Here is a 25,457-nt window from a genome sequence, read left to right on the forward strand (position 1 = left end):
CTGACTCAATAAAAGAAGAATTTTCTCACAATCGGGGCTGCCCCAAAAGTCAATGGGCTGCTTGGTGAGTTAGTGAGATCTGCCTTGGCTGGCGTGCGGGTGGGGTAGGGTGTCCTTCGTCTTCTGCCTGAATGCCCACCTGTCAGGTATGTTAAGGAGGGGGATGGATTCCTCCCTAGGTCTGGAGGTCTTACTAAATGACTTCTAATTCGAAGATTCTCGGGGGAAACAGTGGTGGTGCCTCCAACAGAGAGAGTTCCCTCCCTTTTCTCCGATTTCAGTGTTCAGTCTATGCTCTGTCCCAGCCAGTTTGTGATGTTACTCCGCTAGCGAGGAGCAGCAGGTTGGTTTTTTGTTGTTGTTTCAATATATTTTTTATTCTAAACTTCAATAATCACAAAAAAAAGCATTTCCAAATATACAGCACAACACAAAAAGTGCTATGTAGGAAACTATGAATCTTTATTTCATATTTTCTTCCCCTTTAAAAAGAATATATAATTCCAGAAGATATTTTCTTTCTTTCTTTTTTTTTAATGAAGAATTAGAACTAATGGGAGAAATCACAAGAAAGAAGAAACAAAACAACCCCCAAGAAGAGAGCAAACACTATGCTTCCATCTGCATTCAGACACCAAAGTTCTTTCTCTGGATGTGGATGGCATTTTCTATCAGTCTTTTGGAGCTGTCTCAGGTCCTTTCATTGCTGAGAAGAGCTAAGTCTATCAAAGTCTAGTCATCTCACAATTCAGCTGTTAGTGTGTACAATGTTCCCCTGGTTCTGCTCATTTCACTCAGCATCAGTTCATATAAGTCTTTCCAGGTTTTTCTGAAGTCTGCCTGCTGCTCATCATTTCTTATAGTAACATAGTATTCCATTACATTTGTATGCCACAATTTGTTCAGACATTCCCCAATTGATGGACATCCCCTCAATTTCCAATTCTTTCCCACCACAAAAAAAGCTGCTATAAATATTTTTGTACATGTGGCAGAAGTTACTTTCAAAACTGTCTTGCTTGTTTATGCTTCCTTCTGAACTTCCTTTAGAGCAGATTGTTTCTATACAGAGAGGATGCACTCTCTGTATAGGTACTCAGGTACTTAGGTACTCAGCCTTACTACACAGAAACTAAGATATTTACAGAAGTGAAGGAAGAAGAAGAGGACAGAGAATTCTAGAAGAGGAGTTCCTAGAATCAGCCAGGAGTCTGGATTTCTTGGCACTCTCAACTAGAGAGTTTCTGCTTTGATTCAAAAGGCCACCTCTATGTTGTGCCTATGGAAGCTTCCTGTCATACTGTCAGTTTTCATTTCCCTCTGCTAACCCAGAGCATAGACTGGCACAAATCACATCAACCAACAGAAAAGGAAAGACTTGTAAAGATAAGACTTGCCATTTAGCTTTGGGACACAGAAAGAGCCTGAGCCCTTCTTTGCTGTAGCCTAGGGCCCAAATTGACAGAAAAGATGGCGATGTCCTCAGGTGTTATAAAGCAGATGATCCCTTCATGGATAACTGGCATTTGTCTGTACTTTGAAAAGAATGTCAACCACCAACATCTGGCGACAGCACAACAAAAAATGGCTTGTAGATCCTCTCAGTAAACAATCATGAGGGACAGCTTAACACGCATAAAAATTTACATCTAATGTGGATGACTTGGTTCCTTTAAGGGCTCAGAGGAACCTATTCTCACCTGGTCCATGGTAGGCCTGTGGATGACCAAAGGCGGCATCCCAGTTGTTGGAAGTGTTTTTCTGAGCAGAGGCACCTTCTGGTTTGGTTCCCCAGCCGTCTGTACTGTCCCAGTTCCCAGATTTGCCAGCATTCCAGTTTGACCAAGGGTCGTTAGCACTGTTCACCTACATTGTGAAGGGCAAGGAAAAAAAAAGGAATGTTTAATTCTTAAGAATTAAGTGCAGCAGATGTGGCATTTGAACACAAAGTGGTACTGAAAAAAAAAATCACGAAGACATTAACTTTTCATTTAGAAAGAGCTGAATGTAGCTGATGTCTAACTTACTCTTCTTTAACACATTCAAGGTTCCAGTGACTGATCTTTTGTATTTCAATCATATAGAAAATGGAGAACTAATAACAGATGCCCATTTTAAAGGATAAAATTGTACATTTGAATGTATAATTTTAATATTTTTCAAGTAGATATTAAAAAAAGAGCAAACCTGAGGCCTGTCTTTCTTTTTTAAAGGACAAAATTCTACACCTGAATGTACAATTTATTTTAATATTTTCAGGTGGGTATTTAAAAAACAGCACACCTGATGCCTGTGTTTTTCTTTTTAAAAGGACAAAATTTTACATTTGAATACACAATTTTATTCTAATATTTTTAGGTAAACATTAAAAAAAAACCCATCTTTAAACTATCTTTAAACAAACTCCCTAGTGATTCTATTGTAAGTTAAATATTAATAACAGAAATACTTCTCATCCACACGAGCTCACAGGGAGACACTTATTTGACACTAGGCTTCCAATAACTGGCTAAACATTTATCAGCAGAACTATCAGGCTAAATGTCTAACAATCCACGGCTCATTTAGGAGTGAAAGTAGGCTATATGTAAAAAATCAAAAAACAAACAAAAAAACCAAAACCCACAGGGTTTGATGAAACTGAGCAAAATCTACTCTGGGAACCATCAAATAGCTCCTGATGCCTGCTGAAATCTTCTCCCTCTTTCGAGGCTCAGCATAAGTGTTATCTCCCCTCCTCGATACATTTCTTGATTCTTTTAGGATGCCTCCATCTCTGCCCCGCCCCTTGATACATCTCCTTTCTTTCCTCTTGAGAGTTCTTTGCACCTCTCCCTATAAACTTAGTAGGAGTAAAAATTAGCTATCAGTGATATCAAGGAACAATCTAGTAGAACCCAGCCCTGGCACATCCCCAAATCCTGGGGGAAAAATGGAGAGAGGGGGAATGGTCTGCCTAACAAGGATACAAATCTTTAACAGATGCATCTGCCTCTGAAAATCGTTCATTTTAATCACTTACAAGCCAGTATTGTTAGTCATTTATTCACGTGCTTGTCATCTCAAATGGACTAAGATCCCTGTGGAGAAGCAACCCGTTTCTCTTTGTGTCCCCCTCTGCTCCTAGAAAAGCTTAGTCTTTCTCTCTGTGTTGGCACTCAAACCAAGACAAATAGTTCTTGACTTGCAATTATTCAATTTATAGCGGTTCACACTTGTCAGCAAGACTTTGGCAATGACATCCATGTTATTAGTTATGGCACTTACAGGAGGCAGTGCAGAGCTGGGCTACTTCCTGGCCTCTAAGACACCATTCTCTCCTCATTTCAGGACCCTGGAACCTCCCCCTGCCTAATTTGCTCCCTTCCCAGAGGCCTCCGGCTGTTTGTTTGCTTTCTTCCTTTGGCTTCTCCCCTTTTCTCCATGGCCTGTTTCCTAGAGACCTCAAAAAGCTTAATTAAATTTTATGTGATTACTCTATTGCCTTGCTTGATTGATATATACTTTGATTTCTACTACATACAGGATTTAAGGATATAATTTATATTTTATTAAATAACTGAGAGACGTCAAGACGAGGGGATGCCTGAGTTCAAATCTCATTCCTCACACTGTGCGTCCACTGTCAAGGTGTGTAAGCCCTGTGAACTTCAGGCAGCACTCTGAAACTAAAGATGATAAGGTGGACTGGGATTTAGACTGGTCGGGATGAACCGAGGGTCCTTGATTAACCGATAAATGACTAAACATAGTAGCTGCTGTCATTCTATTACAAACGCCTATGTTGAAAGGGCCATATCCCTTTAGGAGAGGTGTGTTTCTTGGTTTCCATTTACAGGGCCTGTGGTCACATGAAAAGTAAGCATCAGAGGAGGACTAGGAATGCAGGCTTTCAAGGACTGCCAATAGGTTTGGATTATGGTACCACAAGTGTGACCCGGTGGGTCACTATAGAAAAGTAATCCTGAATTTAGCATTATTTTGTCTGTGACGCTCCCATCTGGAGTGGTTTGCCATTCCCTTCTCCAGCCCATTTCAGAGATGAGGAAACTGAGGCAAACAGGGTGAGGGGATTTGCCCAGGGTCACACAGCTAGTAAGGGTGAGGTCAGATCTGAACTCATGAAGACAAGTCTTCCAACTCCAAGCACACGCTCTATCCACTGAGCCACGTCACTGTCCTGCCTTTACCAAATCTGAAGCCTACTAATCTTAAAACAAACAAAAAAAATATTCCAGAGGATTTTATTATGAACGTTTGGGACTCTGACGACAAGTTAAGAAACACAATTCCCCTCTTCTTAGTGCTAGATTTGGACTCTAAGGATGGGGGTTCAAATCCTGGCTATCACTGTGTGACCCTGGGCAAGTTATTCAGCCTGTGTCTCACTTCATTTGTAAAATCAAAGGGTTGCTTGGACTAGTTAATCTCTGGGGTTTTTTCTCAAATCAAATAGTGTGTGTGTGTGTGTGTGTGTGTGTGTGTGTGTGTGTGTGTGTGTGTGTGAGACAGAGGGAGAAAAGGAGGGAGAGAGCGAGAGAGAGACAGAGAGAGAGAGAAGGAGGGATGCATGGACAACGAGAAATCACAAAGTTTTCAGAAAAAAGGCATCAATGAATCTTTTTTTTTTAAAGGTGGTAATCAACCCCCCCCCCTCCCCCGATCCCCAACCCCTTTTCTCCTAAGAATCTAGCCAGGAAGACAATGTGAGGCTTTAAACTGAAACATAAAATCCTAATTTGATAACTACATGCATTGACTGTTTTTGTGTGTCTACAAGCCTCAAATTGCCAAAGGGCAATGAGCATGTATGCCCATACGTATATCCATTTAACACAGAATGGGTTATATTTACTGTTAGAGTCTACCATCTGCTATAGGCAAAGACTGTAGCTAATCTTTGTACCATTAGTAAAATATCTAATCTAAGTTTGGATATATCAGTTTTGTGATTATACTTTGGAAAATGACTTTAATAACTCAAGTCTTTGTTTCTTGAACCAAAGAACTGGGCAAGATTATAAGTGACGCATTGGAAAAGGGCTTTTCAGCTAATTAGCCATTACAAAACATTTTAAAATGCTAACTGCAATATAACAATGGTTGCATTTCCATCATATTTAAAGGACAACTGGGGCTCCTTTCTTTTAACTAACTTAACATTTACGGATCCAGCTTCTCCAGATCTGTACCCATACAATAGCTTATTTCAAATTTGCTGACTTCAAATTCTATTAAGGCACACTTCTATTAAAATTCCCATTAACCTTTTCCTTCTGAACATAAAAGTGGTAGATTAATATTCTTGCTACATTATCTTGAAGTGACTTCTGACTCAAAGCCTTTGTTTTTATTTTTTTGAGGCCTCTTAATGAGTAATTATCAACTTTAAATAGCTCCCTTTCATAATGAGTTATTCATGAAAGATCCCCAAAGCAGAAGGAAAGTATTGGTAATGAAAACTTCATCTTCTTTCCCAAGTTTAGATGAATAATTCACAAATCCACCCAAAACCTCCTCAGTGGTGGCAAGAGGTTAAAAAAGAGAAAAAATACAACAGAAAAATGGTTTTCTTTATTTAACTCATCCTCAGATAATACTTCTCCTATTGACATCTCTTAATTATCATTTCCACAAAATTATGCATATTACTTGGAGCATCCTATTTCATAGTCAAACCCCAGACACTGAGAATTTTGTCATGAATGATTCGTTTGTGTAGGAAGTAAAGACTTCTCTTTTGGTAGAGGATAAGGACACTTGAAATGAAAACTAGTATAGTGTTTGAATCTTGTAGTTGAATAAAGATTTGCTGAATGAATGACCCAGTGAGTTAGTTCCATAACCTTGGGCAAATAATTTAACTTCTCTGGCTATTTGGCCCTTAGAATTTCCTTACTTGTTTAGAAAAATGGGATTGAACTAGATGCTCTTTAAGATTCCCCATGAAAATTGATATCTAGAAAGTCCTAAACAACGTCGTAGTGAAGTTTAGAAAACCCACATAAAAACTTCTTGCTACTCACGGGATATGTGCAAACCAAGCCCACCTTCCCTTCCAATCCAATAGGAGGATGACGTATTGCACAAAGAGACCTTTCAAAGGAGATTCTGAAACTGAACATAATGAATCATTGAACATTAAGGATGTTAGGACCTCAGAGGTAATGTCTTTATCTGTAACAGAAGAGAATTGGATTAAGAGATCTAGAGAGGTTAAGTAACTTGCTCAAAGTCATACAACCAGTATTAATGGCAGAGCTAGGCCTGTAACTCAAGAGGGCTTTTGAATCTAACCCCAGTGGTTCAACGGACTTGAGATGTGCCTCTTCTCACGGTTCTTTTAACTGTCTGAACTCCACTGGTAAAAACAGAGTGTGTGTCTTTATTATTAATCTCTATATTCCCCATGGCACTTATCTCAGTACCTTATAGACAGTAGACTTTCAAAGATTATACGAGGAAGAAAATGGAAAGACAAGGAAATGAAAGAGCAGGAAAAGAAAAGGAAGCAAAAGGAAGAGAAGGAAAGATAGGTTAGCATGAAAGTAGGACTTCAAATGTTTTAAAAAAAATCAGTCTTATCTCAACAAAAAGTCCTAACAGATTACATTAGGAAAGAAAGGTCCTTTTAATAGTAAAATACTGATATTTTAACATGGAAGAAAATGTTACAGCTGATTCAATTTTCCTACTTCTTGGCCCAGCAGAAAAAAAGCTTTCTATTACTGGAAAGCTTATATAATTTGTTATCAGAAACACTACTTTAGGCCTAGAAAATTGTGTTTTCATTCCCCCTTTTACTTCACCTAGGAAAAATCCTAACTAGATATTGCCTGATCTCTAGAAGTACTAACCTAATTCTACATCTTAAGAAATCTATTTTTATTAAGAGGTGAAAGATCAAAATAAGCCTGCAACTGAATATCCCAGGTTTTCAAGCCTCCTTTCCCATTATCTTTATGAGGAAATGTAAAAATTAAAATTAGTCTATTTATGATTTCTGAAGTGTTAATCTTATTTGTCCTTCTTAGAATGGCCAAGAAAGACTTGGAGGGGCTATGAGGTGGTTGTCGAAGAAAGGCATGTGTGTGTGTGTGTGTGTGTGTGTGTGTGTGTGTGTGTGTGTGTGTGTGTGAAAGGGAGAAGGAGGAAGGGGGGGGGGAGAGGGAGAGAGGAGAGAGAGAGTGAGTTGCCAAAATATGGAAGGGGAATACAGTTTTAAAATGATGACTTTAAAATGCTATGTGATTTCCAAATGACATTTAACTTTTAACAACACTCTGTTTCCTTTCTCAGCAAAGCAACTAGTTTGCAAGAATCATGAATTAAATTGAGAAGTGCTACCATATGGCATGATTCCTCCCTGTATTTCATCTCTAGAAAGGCACACCAGGTGACCTCCTCCCATGTCCATGATCCTCCCAAGCTGTGGCCCTTAAGTATCCGAGGGTCTCTCTCCCCAAGTGGCCCAAAGGATCTCTACCACCCACTGGTGATTTGAGAGCACTCTTCCTAGTACTAGCTATTGAAACTGTGAGCTATGGCCCTTGTGCTAATGACTAATGCAAAGAGTGATCCCCCAGAGGGGCTTCCAGGGAAGGCAGTGTGAGGGTTGTAATATATGAACACTGGACGGTATAGTTTTAGACAGTGTTTTTTCAGTTCAAATAATTCACATGTGAGATTGAACCTGAATGATGGGGAAAAGTCAAAATTTCCAATTCCCTGACTTAGGCCAATCTCCATTTGGGCTTGGAGGCTGTGTTTATATAGCTGAGGAAAAGGGCAGGTTTACAGGACTTTTTACTTCCTCTGGGCAGCTTCAGCGCTGGGTTATACTAAAGTAAGAGTTACTCAAATGGAGAACTTCTAATAGTCTCTTCAGACACGTTCTACTCTGGCTAAAAATTTGCATCATTCAGACACAGATGAGAGTGGAATAAAATAGTCAGATTTCCCCTCCCAAACAAGTCTTACACTGTGGCAATGTCTTTGCAAACACTATTTTATGCTTATAATACAAGGTTAATTGACCACCTGCTTAGGAAAGAGAACTGGATTTGGAATCAGAAGAACTGGGTTCAAATCCTAGCTCTGCTGTGACCCTAAAAAAAAAGTCACTTCACCTCCTGAGACTCATTTCCTTGTGTATATGATGAAGACATTGGATGAGATGGCCTCTACGGTCCCTTTTGGCTCTCCAAGTCAATGTTTCAATGCCTGCAATCACACCAGGCTTAAAAGTCATACTTCTTCTCTTCCTCCAGACCAGTTCTCTTCCGTTCAAACTTCACTGCACTTTTGCACAACCTCTAAGCACACAAAACTCGTGAGCAGGTTGCTTACAGAATGCTCATGAAAGATGCTATTGCTGTTGAATCATTTTTCACTTGTGTCTGACTCTTCCTGACCCCATCTGAGGTTTTCTTGGCAAAGATACTGGAATGGTTTGGCCATTTCCTTCCCCAGCTCATTTTACAGATGAGGAAACTGAGGCAAACAGGGTTAAGTGACTTGCCCAGGGTCTCATAATAGGTGTCTGAGGCTGGGCCTGAACTCACAAAAATAAGTTTTCCCGATTCTAGGCCCGGCACTCTATCCACTGACCACCTAGCTGCCCTATGAAAGACATACCAAAGTTGTAGTAACAGTGTTGAATCAATCCAAAGAGGAGATGCAGGGGCAGTGACAAAGCCAGAAGCAGCAGTCTGAAGACCTTAACATCTTCTCTTGAGAGAAGGCAACCCCTACCAGGGGAGTGGAGGCCTGACTCTCATACCCCTCGGACAGCATGAAGAAATACTGCAGGAATGAGAACAAGATGGTATGGTGGGAAGAACACGGAACCTGGAGACACAGGACCCGAGTTCAAACCTCAACTTTGCCACTTGCTACTTTTATGAGCTCTCTTTTCATCACTGGGTCACTTCAACAACATCTGCAAAATGAGGTGGTTACACTAGATGGCCTCTAAGGTCCCTTCTGGCACTTGATTTAAGACTTGACAGGTCTGGAAACAAATTTTATCCAGAATTATGAAAAACCAGGATCAGAAAAGCTATACAAGATCTGTAGTTTCCAGACCAGAATTTGGCAGAACATATTTGACAGGAGGTCCCCACAGGTGTTCCCCTACCCAGCAAATGTGGCTTGCCCTTGAAAGAGGTCCCTTAAAGAAGTGCTCATTTTTTGGTTTTGTCTTGTCTTTTCTTTCTCATGGTTCCTCCCATTTGTTCTAATTCTTCCACACAACATGACTAATGTGAAAATAAATTTAATAAGAATGTATATGTAGAGCTTATATTGGATTGTCCAGCATCTCGGGGAAGGGGGAGGGGAGGGAGGCAGAGAAAATTTAAAACTTATGGAAGTGAATGTTGAAAACTAAAAATAAATAAGTTAATTTGTAAAAAAAAAAAATAAGTGCACATTTGATAGTGCTGTTTGGTGAAGCTAACATATCTGGGTAAAGAAACTTATTTTTGAAATAAGAGTGAAAAAGTTATGCTAGAATGAAAACATATAAAACATCCCTCTAATAGGAAAATGGGGAATACTAATGCTATCTCTGTATTCTCTTTGTTTATGTAGAAGCAGGATTTTTTTTGGAGGGGATGGGAGGTTCGCTCTTGTTTTGAGAAGGGTGACTCCATTCCCCAACTCCCAACTTTTCTCTTTCTCTGGCCTGGAAGGGAAGCCCAGAAGGCATTTTACTCCTTGTCCCTACCTGTTTCCCCCTACCTGACCAGGTGATCCAATGTACTCCAGCGAGACAGAGCCAAAGAGATACCGGGAAAGCTATCTTTATCGCTTTATTCCATCTTCCCAGAGACACTTTCATTGCAAACTGAGGCCGCCTACATTTCTAAATGTTCTAAAAAGTGATTATTTTGCCAGTGTGTGTTTTCTCTTCTCATGAATCCTAGCTCAGTTCATCTCCTTTTCATACATGACTATGGTGCATTTGAAATTTACTATTAGAAGTGGAATTCCTACGGCAAAGGAGGTATTGTTTTGAGTCAATTCTCCTCTTGATGAACACTGATTTGAATACCTGTCTGTGGGCAAACATTTCCTGATTATGATCAATGCGTATTTGAATTTCCTCTGCTTAATACATTTACATGACTGTTTTCAAAGAAAGACCTGTGGGAGTTGGTGAGTTCAGTCTGTCAAAATGCAATACTATCAAATCTAACAGATCCCCGGTTGATAACACTATTAGATTATGTGCCAGTCCCTCCCCCCTCCCCCATCCCAAGGTACATTTCCAGGAGGACACGAACTACATGAAAAAGATTTTTCTGCATCGTCTATTCCCACATGTCAAAAACAGCACTGCTCAGGTACTTTCCAAGGGAGAATCACTTTATTTTGGGAAAGGGGTCTATTAAATTGTAGCTTTCCTTTGCATTCAAGATTTTCTTTTACCTCATTTATAGAAGGAGGAGAAGGAGAAGATGATGAAGGTGGCGACTGGTTGAGGCTTTCGATGTAGCCAATCTGAGCCAAAATATCCCCCTTAAAATAAAAAGTGCTCTGTGAATAAAAATTAAAAGCACGCCATCGCTTTTAGCAGGAAAGAGCAAATTCATGGCAGGGAGAGCCAAAGGGGATGGATGACTCCAGCATGCGTTTGTCCACAAACATGCAAGAAAAACTAGCTTATTTCCAACGTACTAGCACAGTATTATTTTTTAAAATCTGTAGCCCCACATCACAATGCAGTTATAGAAGCCTCCAAAACAAGATAAACAACAAGGGAAAGAGCAAGTTTCATGCAAGTGACACAAACAAACTACTCTGAAGGGAGAATCTGAGAAAGCATCAGATTCAGAGCCTTCTGGTCTACGAGAGGAGACAAAGTTTCAGCATAGGAAGTGTGCCTTGCTCTGTATGACTATGAACCTGATGGATGAAAAACGTAGATTCCCATTAAAAAATGGGGCACAATTCACCTTTTTCAAAGGACTCTTTGCTTTAAAGAATTATCATATGTGTCTTTAAATGTCAAGGCCCTCTAGAACATTTAAATATGATACAATTTAATTCACTGAAGCAACTCCAGCCTGACTTCTTTAAACAAGGGCAAACAGGTAAAAGGACAGACATCAACAGCGATGACGACCATTTCCTAAAGTTTATCCAGTGTGAAATCAGTCACTACAGCAAGTGGCCGAGAGCTGCCTCAGACTGCAGATATTAGATCTCCTTGCCAAGTGGAAAGTGCCTCAGCCTAGAGCGATACCGGATTAGAGCACAATTTCATTTGCAAGCTCTTACCTGGGGAGATGCTACAGGATTGTGAGTGAGAAGCAGCAGAGGGAAATGACCTATGAGGTATGACTTTGGGCAAGTGACTTTACATTGGTAAAATGAAGGGGCTGGGTTAGATATAATTTCACAAGTCCCTTCCAGCGATAAATCCAGGATTATATAATAGAGATAAATTAAAAACAAAGTCATTTCAGGATGGAGAAAACATTAATGGCTGAGGGGAAGAGAGGATCTGGAAAGGTTTCCTCTGTTCTCCCCCCACCCTCAATTCATCATGTACACACACACACACACACACACACACGCGCGCGCGCGCGCGCGTGTGTGCGTGTGTATGTGTGTGTGTGTGTGTGTGTGTGTGTGTGTGTGTACATACTCCTCTGTTCACTCATCCGCACCACCTCCTAATAGAACGTAAGGAATATAAGCTTCCTGAAGGCAGGAACTGTTTTTCTTTTTTTTGGTCTTTGTATCCCCAGTGCCTAGGACTGCTCCTTATTGGATTGATGGGGTATAGGTCCTGGACACCAACCCCTACCCCTCCCCCATCCCATCCCACTGAACTCTCCCATATGGCCCTGGCATGTGACTGAGGCTCATTTCAATAGAATCCTTTTAACTGCCCTTTCACTGTGGCCCTTGTGGTCTGTGCCTGGCCCCGCCCAAGACCACCCCTCCCTGATTCCATCTAGACCCACTGCTTATACATGAAGTCCATTAAACTGCTCAGATTCATTGAGAGTCTGGCCTGCTTGTCAATACAAGCAGTGCTAATAGACTTTGTCTCTGAAAGGAAGAAGGCTTGGGTCAAATTCATTCGAGGAAGGACCCGAGTTGGCTGCCCTTGAATTTTGGGGTTCCCAGCACCCCTAGATCGCAACAGGATCATATTGAATTGAGCTTAATCTCCCAAGGAAGCTAGGCACTCTCAGACGAATAAGTTAAGAGGGATTGCATACTGCATTCTAAGTAGCGGGGGAGGGGAGATGATGTGTTGAAATTGGGGAGTAACATTTAGGTCAGTCTGGCTAAAACAAACAGTGTGTGGAGAAGAGTGAAATGAAATACTCTAAGTCTGGAAAGGTAGACGGGGGCAAAATTACAGAGGAGTTTGCATTTTTTCATAGAGCAATAGGAAACCACTAATTTCAGGAATGTTAATTTGGCAGTTGTGTGGAAGACTGATTAGAGAGAGTGCAGACCGGAAGCTGGGAGACAGATCAGGAAGCTATTACCAAAACCCATGGCTAGAGATGTCCAGGGAGTGAAGCAGGGTGTCGACTGTGTGAATGGACAAAAGGAAAAAAAATTCCAAGAGATGTTTCCAAGGCAGAGTAGAAAACAAAAGTTGGATATGGAAGGTGAAATAAAGGGGAGAGTCATGGATGATTCCAAGGTTTCCTGGGAGGATGATGGTCCCTTGAACAGAAGTAGGGAAGACTAGAGGAGGGATGGGTTTAGGGGAAAATATAGTAAGTTATGTTTTAGACCCATCAAGTTCAGCAAGCAGTTGGTAATATGGGACTAGAGGAAGGGCTGGATCCTATGTTTGGGTTTCTTCTTCATGACTATCAACTATCTGACATGAAGAGAAACGTTGGTAATCCACTGCAAATAAATACGAGAGAAACGAAAATTAAATCAACTCTGAGGTTTCTCCTCACATCCAACAAAATGACAAAGATGATGACAGCAAAGTGACAAATGCGGGAGGCCAGGCTGTGGGAAAACAGGCACACTAATGCACTGCTGGAATGGCTGTGAACTGGTCCAGCCACTTGAGAAGAGTAAAATAAAACTGGGTAAGAGAGAGAAGAAATAAAGATCGGCAACATCACTATGGATGCTCTGGGTGCCTGGAAGTTACTCTGAGGGAAGTCCATCTTAATGGGGACGAGGAGGAGGATACAGCAAAGTACAGGCAAGTAGAAGAAGAGGACACTGACACAGAGGGAGACCGGTGTATGGGAGGAAGGAGCATCAGCGTCAAAAGCTGCAGGAAGTTTGAGTAGAATGATGACTGAGAAAAAGCCATTAGATTTCGCAATCTCCTTCCTTGGAAGGTCAGTTCACCTGGAAAGGAGCAGTTTTAGTAGAGAACTTGGTGTGAACTGAGGGCAAGGAACACAGTCATCCTCTTCTAAAACTCTGGCCATGCCAGGAAGGAAAGCTATGTAAAAGCAGTAGTTTGAATTAAGAGTTTCTATAACGACCAGTTAAAATTGAAAACAAAACTCCTCCAGAATGACAACAGAGTTCAATGATCAAATGATTCCATTTTCAAAAATTTAATTTACAATTTTTTTTTCAGAGTTACATCGATTGGGCAAAATGAGCATCAGGCATAGAGTACACTGGCCATTTTCAGAGAACTACCTAAAAAAAAAGTTGGCCATTTATACATAAGCTTTTCATAAGACTCTGAAAATATTTTTATAGGTGTATTTTAGTATTATTTTGGGCATTTTTGGTTGGGAAGTTGGGGGGTGAAGGAGATACTTGCTCTGGCAAAGCAATTAGGAATTTTCTTTTTTGTTATAGTACCTGGGGAATATGGAGGCTAACAGCTCAATGTTTGATTTTTGGAGTACTGACCTGGGTTTAAAAGCCAGAGGGCTGCCAATTCAAAATTGAAAAGGGCTTAGTTATCCTCCACCCCGATTCCCACATCTAATTAATAATAAAACATCCCCCAGCATGAACTTCCTTGTTTGAGCTTTTTGACCTCTGGGTCAAATTATTTTTATCTCTTTTGTGAAATAAAGGAAGAAAAGGTGGAAACTCGGAAGATGTTTGGGGGTTGATAATGTTAACAAATGCAAGACAAGCACATTATGACTTGAGGAAGATGATGCAAGTCTCTAAGAAGGATGGAAGGACAGGCAGGATAAGCAGATATATTTGGATTGTTTTCAGAAGCAGCTGTACTGACTGCTTACACTTGGGCTTTTTTTGTCCTTTATAAATTTTTCCTTCATTCACTGAATTAGAGATTGGCTCTCCCTATCTATCTGGCCTGCTCACACAGGCCTTGTGGTCCTCTGCAGAGCATGGGACCTCTGATCTGTTCCATTTCCAAACTGGGCTGGTTATCCTACTTAGAAAATCTAGTGTCCTCCCCTTGGAGCTAGCTATATTAATTTTTTTAAGATAATTTTTTTTCACATAACCTACATTTCCTACTTCATTCTACCTCTGTCCCCTCCCAGAAGGCCATCACTTATATATAAAAAAGAGGAAGAAAAAAGATTCTGTAAAACCAACATCTGTTTAGCCTTGCCAAGATAGGGTGTAGTAAACAGATGTGAAACTTCCTTGTGACAGAGACAATTTTAAAAAATATATACACACTAAAATGGCAATAAAAGCCCCCAAACTTTCCCTACATTTGCACCCATCCCCTACCATCCCTACAAGAGCTTCTGAGCACAGGCCTGGCACATAGTCAGTTAGTACCTCTAGACAACGAATAAAACAGAGTGAGTGATTCATCTAAATGGGGGCCCAATCTCCAGGCCAAAAAATACTTTGGAGACGGTGTGGCCTCTGATTTCCAGGTTACTCCTAGCTAAAACACTGCATGATATTTCACTTTATGGAATAAGCTCTTAAGCTTCGTTCATATGATTAGAGAATCTCAGAGATAAAAAACAAGGCCTAAAGATATTATTTCTAGATACACTTTTATTGATGGTGTCTTTCATCACCTACATCTCCCATTAATCCTGTGTTCTTTTCCTAAGCATGAAAGGTGAGAAATTTTTTGGGGGGGGGAAAGGTGGGGCTGTGAGTACACACAAACATAACAGCTCATTTTATATAACGCTTTGCAGTTTCCTCACAAGAACTAACGTAAACAGGACAGGAATTATTATTTCTGTTTTACAGATGAGGAAACTGAGAGGAAAAGAGATTAAACCATCTATCCATTGGAATTTCAGCCCCAGTTCTGGTGCTCAAAGCGAGTGCTGCCTAAAGTAAAAGATAAAACGTTAACAGTTTGCATGGAAGAAAAACTGCAACAAAATTAATTATAGCAAATATTGTGAAATTATAATCACTTAAAATGTTTTTTGTTTTGTTTAAAAGAAGGAATAATTGCTAGTCCTGCTGCATACTGTGGCCTGGGCGACACATGTTTTTCAATCCCAACTCCAGAGTCATTGGTTACACTAGGGTGGGGGCCACATGTGGCCCTGAGGCCTAGGGATCCCCACCCCTGGATTACACCAATCTCTTTCAAACGGCTGCAAATTTAACTTTAGGGCTTACTCCAAAGCAGAGATATGAGACGGTTTTTCCCTCATACTTTGCAGAGGGGGACTATACGTATTGAAAATTGCATAGAAAGCCAGACTTCTCTGATGGATTGGGTAATTTTGGAGAAATGTTTCCCCCCTCTTTGCTTCTTCTTATAATAGGGGACGGATCTTGGAGAAGAATGAGGTGGAAATATAGGTGATGCAAAGAAAAAGATGCCAGAATTTATTTTGTATCTGTTTTCACATTGCCTGTATTTCCCCGTGTATCTTTCTCCAACCCAGAGAATCTCATATATTTTTTCCAAAAGAGGAAAATAAAAATAGCAACATCAATAAACACTTTGAAAAAAAATCATAATATATGCATTTTCCCACACTGCCAAAGAGGAGAGGTGTCTTCTCATTTCTCTTCTATATTCTTTATGATTCTGCAACATTTATGTAGTTGTTCTATTTACATCGATGGATTCATTATGTATTTTTTCTTGGCTCTGTTTACTATTACTTTGCATAATCTCACCTAATTCTTGACTTGATTTTCTGTATTCATGTTTATAATTTCTTATAGCGCAGCAACATTCTATTACACTCATGCACCACAATTTAGCCATTCCCCAATTAATGGCTATCTATCTTGTTTCCAGTTCTTTGCCATCACAAAAAGTGTTGCTATGAATATTTTGGGGCCTTTCTTTTTATCAGAGACTTCCTTGGGATATATTAAACTTAGCAGTGGAATCTCTGGGTAAAAAGGTATAAAGAATTTATGTACTTTGTTTGTATAATTCCAAATTGTTTTCCAAAATGGTGGTACTGATTCATAGCTCCACCAATATGATCTATCAATGTAACCGTCTTTCCACAACCCTTCTAACACTGGCTGTTCCCATCTTTGGTCATCTGCTGATTTGTTGGGTATGAGGTGAAGTCTTAGAGTTGTTTTGACTTTTCTCATTAGTACTAATGTGGAGCATTCTTTTACAGTTGTTGATAGTTGGTATTTCTTCCTTTGTGAACTGTTTGCTCACATCCTTTGAGAACTTAATTACTGGGGCATAGCTTTTGGTATTACATATTTCTGTTAGTTGTCTACATGTGTTAAATACCAAACTCTTATCTGATAAATTTGATACTAAGACTTTATTTCTCATTAGACCACTTCCCTTCATATCCAAAATACATTACTTTTGTTTGTACAAATACTTTTCAAACTCCTGTAAATATCTTTTATTAGTAGAGAAAACCTTTCAGCTTAGAGGATTAAGGACAAGTTTTGGATAATATATTAGTGGGCTGAACAACCCAGGTGTGGTGTCAGCCATGAAACTCCCTGGCTGCTGTTGCTATCTGAAGATACCCTGAACCTGGGTGTCCTTAAAGGTGAGATTATCTCCAACCAAGAAAAGAAGCAAAAATGGATTAATGACTGGCAGGTTCTATATAAATGTGTATTCCCTTCCTTTTCCATACTTCCCCTCTCTTCCTTTTCCCTTGAAGCAGTTAGGTGGTACCCTGAACAGAGTACTACAGAGTCAGGAAGACCTGAGTTAGAATCTTACCTCATACTAGTTTTGTGTTCCTTGAGCTTTATGCTTAAAATTGCTTTTGGGACTTTTGGTACACCCTGCATTTAATGCTAGAGGTGATAACCAGAGTGTAATAAGCAAGGGTAGGGCCTATTCTTTTGGAAAATCACTGCTGCAACTGTATTGAGGATCAATTTGGTTAGAGAGAAATGTGAGACAGGAAGACCAATTACAAGGCTATTGAAGTAGCCTGGTCGATAAGTGATTAAGACCTGAACTAGGGTGATGCCTGTGTCAACAGTGAGAAGGGAAGTGAATGGATGAAAGAGATGTTATGGACAGAAAGTCAGGAAGTCTTTGCATCTGGCATGATTACAGGGAGGAAGGCTGGTGGTAACCCTGATGGCAATAAGGAAGTAAAGAAGAGGGTTATAGGGCAAACCGGGACTACAGCTCAGGAGAAAGATCAGAGGCTGAATACGTAGAGCTGACAGTCGTCAGCACAGAAATAACACTATTATTATTAATATTAACAATAACTAGTATTTGTATGGTTTGCAAAACGGTTTAAAAATATTACCAGCGGTAGCTAGATGGCGCAGTGGATAGAGCACCGGCCCTGAGGCCAGGAGGAACTGAGTTCAAATCCAGCCTCAGGCACTTACCAGCTGTGTGACCCTGGGCAAGTCACTTAACCCCATTTACCTCCCAAAATAAAAAAGAAGGGCCCATCAATTGCAATATACGAAATCCTTTGACAAATCAGACTCTGTGGATGCCCGACTATCTCAATTGCAGGTAATTATCCAAAATAAGGGGGAAAAGTCATCAAGCATAGTTATGTAACAGTAGCTTTGGAAACTTGGTGATTTTGACGCAAAAACTCATAAGCAGATTATTATCTGTTTGTACAAACAGACCAGGATGCCGTGACAATCAGTGAAGAGGAGTGCGGCCTCACAGAGCTATCCCTGGAAGGGCCTTTACGGCTGTACATACTACTAACGATGGGGTTGTGTGCAATGCAGATGCTGAACACCCCTCTATCCTAACACCTTCACTGCTAGAAATTGTTACCTTCTTTTCATCACTTCTTTCTAGTGGAACAGGAAAACAGCAAAACAAAATGGAGCATGACGAGCCTTCACTTTGAAAAGCAGTAAAGGTCAGCAGAGTTCTGGTGAAGAAAGCTCTCTGTCACACAAACTGTTGGTACTGATGGACTGATATCTGCTTGGAATGCAAAAGTTAAACTCAAAGCGAGCTTACGTTTCTAATGAAGAGCTGGGCCCAAGGGAACTACCAAAAAACAAGTAAATTGCATATAAATCCCCAAAGGGTCAAATGAAGAACAAAAAAGGTTTTTTTCAGAAATAGTTTAGGACAGGACATCTCTGTAAGTAGCTATATAGTTTATGGGTTTTGTAGGAATCTTAGAATCTGAAACCTTAAGAGAGGATTTGTGTGTGTGTGTGTGTGTGTGTGTATGTGTGTGCGTGTGTGTGTCTATGTTAATATTAGCAACGTTAGCACTTCCCTCATAAAAGGGGAATTCTTTTGATAAACAGGGCAAGGAAGTACCTCGTTCTCTTCTAAAGAATGCTATTTTTCCCCTTCTTTCTTTTTAAAAGTTTTTTGCCTCTACTAATTTTTATGGGTGAAACTAGGAGGAAGGAGAAGAATATGATCTCCATTTTGGTCAAATTCTTTTACAGCAAATGTAGTTATGGAAGAAGATCCCATACAACAAAGATTTTTAAACTCAGTTAATGGCCTGATTTCTGCAACCCATATTTGGTAGCACAAACCAGCAGAACAACAAAAGAAAGAGTCCAATTTATTGGGAATGGCAAAACAAAACGAAAGACCTTTTTAATATGCTGAGTAACTTGTGTTGGTAAAAGGCTAAACTAGTGATATGATAAATTCCATAATTCCATAATGTCAGATCAGAAGCTTTTTAAGAGACAGGAATTCCAGTTTAGAAACTGAACGTCTTGTAATAGGGTAACATACTGATCTTCACAGAGGTTCAAAATAAATGAGTATTGATGACAATAAATGGAAAAAAGAACATATTTCTCACTACTCTTAGAGGGGCAAAGAGGAAAGGACATAGTAAAGAAAAAGGATGTGGGTATAATCTTTCTCTTGCTCAGTAGAAAGAGGCAGAAAGTATCTCAGGCCAATATGAATGGCCTTCTAAGAAATGAGCGCACACTCACCATGCTTATGGGCCTACAGTTCCTCCTCCCTAAAATATTTCTTCAATCATGTATCTCAAAGAAGTCCCTTTAAAGGAGCAATCTACTAAAACTTTTTAAGATTATGCCCAACAACCTTTTAAAGTATGAGCCAGTCACCCAACTTTTAAAAATTGCATTGAAGAATTGAGGGGGAGGAAAGAGAAGGGAAATTGGCCAGAATAAATAATATTAATTCATGTTTTTCTTTACCTCTCAAAAATATTTAACTGACTGGTCAACACGTTCCACTGAAACGGTATATATCCCCAGTGCCCTTGGGAATATACAAAGTCCATTTAGGTCACAAGTGGTAAAATTTCCTAAGTCATTAAAAGCTACACTTCATAAGACTAACGCCACTTATTCACAAACAATTAGAGAATGTAAAGGGTCTTCAATCTCTACCATACCAAGAAAAATTGATATCTCTATTCTGAATCTATATATAGGTAACAAAGATTGTTGTTATAGACTCCTCAGAGAGGTCGTGAAATGTATAGCAGAATGAATTAACATAACTGGACATATCAACAATTACAAAACCCATCTCCCTGGTTGTTAAGTAGGTTTTAGGAATTAGAAGGGATTTCTCAAGTGAAGGGAGGCTCATGTTTTCTTTTTTTTTTTAAATACCCTTTTAGATTAAATTTAGATTAAATACATTTTAGATTAAATTAAATTAAATACATTTAGATTAAATTTAGAATGAATGCACTTTAAATACATTTTACATTGCTTAGATTTGCTTCTGTATTCCTCTCCCTCCCAGAGATCCATCCTTATATAAAGAATTTCTTTTAAAGAGAAAAAAAGATTAATAAAACCTGTTAACACATCAAAAAAAAAAAATCCAACCCTATATTCAATTACTCCACACCTGAGGACTCTAGTATCTGCAGAGGAGCAGGGGGAGGTTTCTGCTTACATCTCGTCTTTGGAGGCCAAGCTCTTTCTTTATGTTTTCACCACATTCAGTTCTGACCATTTTGTGGTGGTTTTTCTTTCTGTTTACAGTGTTATGGTCATTGTGCATTTTGATTCCTGGCTCTGTTTCCTTCATTTTTTATCAGCTCACGTCTCTCCACCCCTGTCTGTACTGTTCACACCCATCACTTCTTAGGGTACAATAATATTCTAGCACATTCACGTACCACAATTTGTTTTGACATTTTCCAATAAAAGTGGATTTTATTTCTGACTCTTTGTTAGCACAAAAAGTGGTGATTTAACTATTTTGATGTCTATAGGGCCTCTGTTATTTTTGGTCAATGACCTTCCTGAAATCTATATGCACAGTTTCTTTATGAAACATGGATATGGCCCTCAGTCCTGTGCGGTTTCCTCTTGAGCTTCTGTGTTAACGGTGGCAGAGTGATAGAAAAGTGGACAAAATATGCTAAGAATCATGGTTTTCTGACCATCTGCAAACACTAAATAGCTAATGGTACTTTGAAAGGGAGACCCTTGCCTAGTGACCAACAAATCAGCATGTTACTTGTTGTTGGTTGTGGCTGATTCTTTGTGACCCTGTGGACTGGGACCACGCTATGTGGATTTCCTGGAAAAGACACTGGGTGGGAATGTTTGCCATTTCTTTCTCCAGTGGATTAAGGCAAACAGAGGTTAAGTGACTTGTCCAAGGTCACACACTGAGGCTTGATTTGAATTCAAGTCTTCCTGACTTCAAGGCTAGAGCTCTAACCACTGAACCATCTAGCTGCCTCTATACTACTGGAGGAATTGAATAATATCAATTCTGATTTTTCACACTATAAATGAAACTAGAAAACAAGAGGCCGTTTAAGCTAAATAGAAGTCTGGCTTACAGGTTTTCTTTTGGAGAGGCAGATAAAGGGAATCATTCTTATTCAGTGGCCAAGGGCAACACGAAACAGTATCTCATGAGAAAGGTAATTTTACACTGCAGTATTCATGATAAGCATTTCCAGGAAAACCACTAGTGTAAACAATTATAGCTCCTGCCTCAAAATCTGGTGCAAAGAATGAGAAAACAGAAAGAAATTTTATGAAAAACTAGGTAAGACCCTCTCCGTTAAATCAACACACACTTCAATACTTGGTGACTTCAGTGCAAAGGTGGACATAGGAAAGAATGAAAACTCTTTGAAAAAGTGGTTTAGGAGTAAGTTACAAAAAGGGGGCAAAAAGGTATGTAGACTGTACAGAAGCCTCATACCTGTACAAGCACATATGCTTATATACCTCTTACCTATATACCTGAATACTTGTTTTTTCTATTGAAAGTTGACAGGTACTCAACAGGGTGAGCACACGAAATACTACCATTAAAAAATGAAATTGATTATATTTTGGCAAGTAAAGACTGAGTTCCAATGGGCAAATCACTTCTCAATCAGATATCTGGGTATAATTGTACCATTGACTTGTTAGAGCCAAAACCAAAATCAAGATCAAAGAACAATAAAAATGAGATGTGGTAAAAAGTGAAGTGACTTTCACTTGATTTAAAAAGTTGACACCAAAAAGGGAAAAGAGCTAAAAGATTAGATCTTGACTACACAAACCATTACCATTTCCTAAGTAAGTTTACGTAACCAATGTAAACTGCCACAACAAAGAGACCTAAAGAGTTCAGAAACCACCTAAAACAGTAAAAAGTGATCTCCTTGTCAAGTGGGAAGACATAACAGCCAGGGACAACACCAACATATATTAGAAAGGTCTCACAGAAAGAATAGATTATGGATGGATTATGGCCAGTTATTTACTCATAAAACAATGAGGGTATTATAGAAGGAGATAATGTTTCCTGAAAGCTTGTCAAGAGACCCAACTAGGAATACCCGCTCCAATACATTTAAGGACATAAGGAGGAAGAGGACAACAGATAAAAAGATGGAAAAGATCAGTATGTGTTTTTATAGCAAACTTTTCACCATCTAGGATGGTGGAGGCACCACATATGAACTCTAATAGCTGAGTTAATGAGCACAGTGTAGCTGCTTAGTAAATGCTCACTGAATTACTTAAGGAAGCAAAAATGCCACTGCAAAATACAAGGGTGAAGAGAGCAGCTACATTAGATCAAGTATATAAAAAGAAGGTCCATGCTGCCACATCTTTATAGTCATACAACTGACTAAAAGGTCACATGTTGTTGTTGTGTTTTTGATGACATAAAAGCACTGGACTCAGTAGAATAAAATGCCTCCTTAAAGGCTCCGCTCCAATGAAGAATTGCCTAAGCACATGTCAAAACATTCAAGATTCCTTGAAAGATTTAACTTGGTTCAATGACTGTCTGATTATGAACATCAAGCGAGGCATAAAACAGTGAGACGCTACCAAAGATATTTCCCACTGTCATTCAGAGTATCCAGCGCGGAGTCCAAGTCAAAAAGGATTCCCTGTATTTGTGGGGGTTTTGACCTTTTTTTTTTGTTTCATGGACCCCCTTTGACAGTCTGGTGAAGCCTATGGACACCTTCTCAGAATGATGTTTTTTAAATGCATAGAAGTACAAAAGAAACCAATTATACTGAAATGAAGACGTAATTTTTTCCCCCATCCAAGTTCACAAACCACCCTCTCTTGAAATGTTTCTTACTCCTTAGTCCTTCCCAAATGTCAGTTCTGGATTATTCCCACTTTCTCACTTCTCCTGAGTCATACGACCATGCTGAATGGGTACATTATAAATTCACATTATCCAACTTCAAGTAGCAAGGCAGTCCTTTTATTCCTAACTGATTTTCTATCACAACCTCCACATAAACTATTCCAAACTTTTCTTCCCTCTTTAAGCCTTTACTTTCTCCCTTTCCCTATTTCAGCTGAGAATCTCACCTCTTTACTAAGGAAATTGGGGCCATTTGATGTGATCTCTCTCTTCTTTCCTTCTCATCTCAAAACCCCTTGACACCATCCCCTCCTTTATCCTTTCCCTAGTTTCTGAAAACGAGGTGGCCTTTTTATCCAAGGCCAACCTCTCTACATGTATGCTTGATTCCACCTGCTCCCATCTTCTCTAACAGACTGCAAATTCAACCATTCACCCCTGCCCCTTCCTAATCATCAACTTCACCCCATTTACTGGTTCCTTCCTTATTGCCTTCTAACATGCCCAAGTCTTCCTCCTCCATAAGAAAGACTTCACTAGACTCTATGATCCCTTCAAACAATGAATGGTCCTCCATCTCTTTTCCCTTTCTTAGCCAAACTCCTAGAAAAGGCTGTCTCCACCTGAACCTTCATGACTCCCCCTTCTCTCCTTGACTCCTCAACTCTACTGCTCTGTCTGAAGTTACCAGTGATCTCTTAACTTCAGTTCTACATCACCAATTGCCTATTGGACATTTCTAATTAAGATGTCTTAGAGACATAAATCAACGTGTAAAATCTTAACTCATTATCCTTTTCTTAAACCCTGTCCTCTTCTAAACTCCCCTATTTCTGCTGAAGGCACCACCATTCAACCATCCCAAACCCATAACCACAGCATCATCCTTGACTCTCAACTCATCTATCCAACTGATGGTCAAATGGTGCCATTTCTGCTTCCATAATACCTCACATATCCATCCCTTATCTCTACTTGGCCAGCTACCACCTGAATTCAAACCCTCATCACCTTCCCCCAGGCTACTGCAATAGCCTAATTGGTTTCCTGCCTCCAGTCTCTCCCTTACTTGAGGCCATCCTATACAATGCTGCCAAAGTAATTTTCCTTAATGCAGATATAATGATGTCAATCCCCTGCTTAAACTCCAACCGCTCCCTATCATCTTGAGAATAAAATATAACTCCTGTTGAGTTTATAAAGCCCTTTATAACCTGGTCCCAAGCTATCTTTCCAGTCTCAACAGCCATTACTCCACTCTGTATTAGCCCTCTTAAAATCATTCTGTTTTAAGAAAAATGTTTTTGAACTTCTCAAAATTTTCTCATCCACCCACCAAAATTTAGTACTATATTCAACTTATTGATAGCAAACATTTTTGAGGCTTCACTCCTTGTTAATCTATCTTTTCAATCTAATTAGGGATATAAAGTGAGAGTCAGAAGGGGATCTAATTTAATCCATTCGGTCTCACCTCAAAAGAGGTGAGATACAATATACAAGTCAGATTCCTTTGTGGCTCTGACTATTCACACCCAACTGAATAATCTAAATCAGAAAAGATACTTCTTGAATATTAAAATAAAGGAATTACTACAGCCTCCTGCCTCTAAGAGTGAAGAAAAATACCCTCACCAGAATATCTCATCCTATCATAAATTTCTATTGAGATGTTCCTTCAGAGTGCCGGAAGTACTGTTTTCAAAATGATCACACAAGCACTCCAAATATTTGGCTGGTCAGTTCACTTCCCTCCAACCAAAGTCTATAAATTAAACCTATACAACACACCTGAGTAAAGAAATGACTATCTCCCTAATACTTTTAGGACATGAGAAATAACTCGGGGGGAAGCGGGTTGAAATAGGAGTATCATGACTACAGTTACAGCCTACAGTTTACATGGGGGCCCTTTTCCATACTCCATCATCCTCTGTGGATAGAGCGTGGGACTAAAGTTAGGGAAATCTCAGCTCGAATCCAGTTTCAGATACTAATTAGCTGAGTGACCCTGGGCAAATCCCTTAACCTCCATCTGCAAGAGTTTCCTCATCTGGAAAATGAAGTAACAGCAGCTACTTCTCAGGGTTACTGTGAAGATCAAATGAAATAGTATTTGTAAAACATTCTTACAAACCTTAAAGGGTTATAGATAAATGCTAGCTATTAACTATTACTATTGTTATTATAAAAAGACAGAGAAAAAAATAAGACGATTGCCTTTGAACCGTGAAAGCAATATTTTTAGGAAAAAAGTAAAAAGAAAACAAGTGATACTTCGCATAATTCTTAATAAACTCAAGGATTTCAAATCATAGAACAGTAAAGCTGAAGAGGCTCTCACAGATCATTTACTTCAACTTGCTCACTTTACAGAGAGGAAAACGGAGAATTAAAAAGATTCTGTGGTTTTCCAAGGTCACAAGTCTGCTTAGTGTCAGAGCCTTCCTAGAAATGGAAGCTTGGTCAAATGAACTGGCCATGGTTTTGTTTTTTTTTTAATTTTTAAAATTGCACTAAAAAAATATTTTTAATTGCTGCT

General features: G+C 39.4%; 1 protein-coding gene across 1 annotated transcript in view; it reads right to left on the minus strand.

Annotated features, from left to right (window-relative positions):
* SNX9 (sorting nexin 9) overlaps positions 1 to 25,457 on the minus strand; it is a 125,947-nt gene that overhangs the window by 41,858 nt on the left and 58,632 nt on the right. Inside the window, exon 5 of the mRNA XM_036767052.1 lies at positions 1,701 to 1,866. Within this exon, the coding sequence (XP_036622947.1) occupies positions 1,701 to 1,866 (166 nt within the window). The remainder of the gene's footprint in view (positions 1 to 1,700; positions 1,867 to 25,457) is intronic.

This window comes from Trichosurus vulpecula, chromosome 7, assembly GCF_011100635.1.
Source record: "Trichosurus vulpecula isolate mTriVul1 chromosome 7, mTriVul1.pri, whole genome shotgun sequence".
NCBI lineage: Eukaryota > Metazoa > Chordata > Mammalia > Diprotodontia > Phalangeridae > Trichosurus > Trichosurus vulpecula.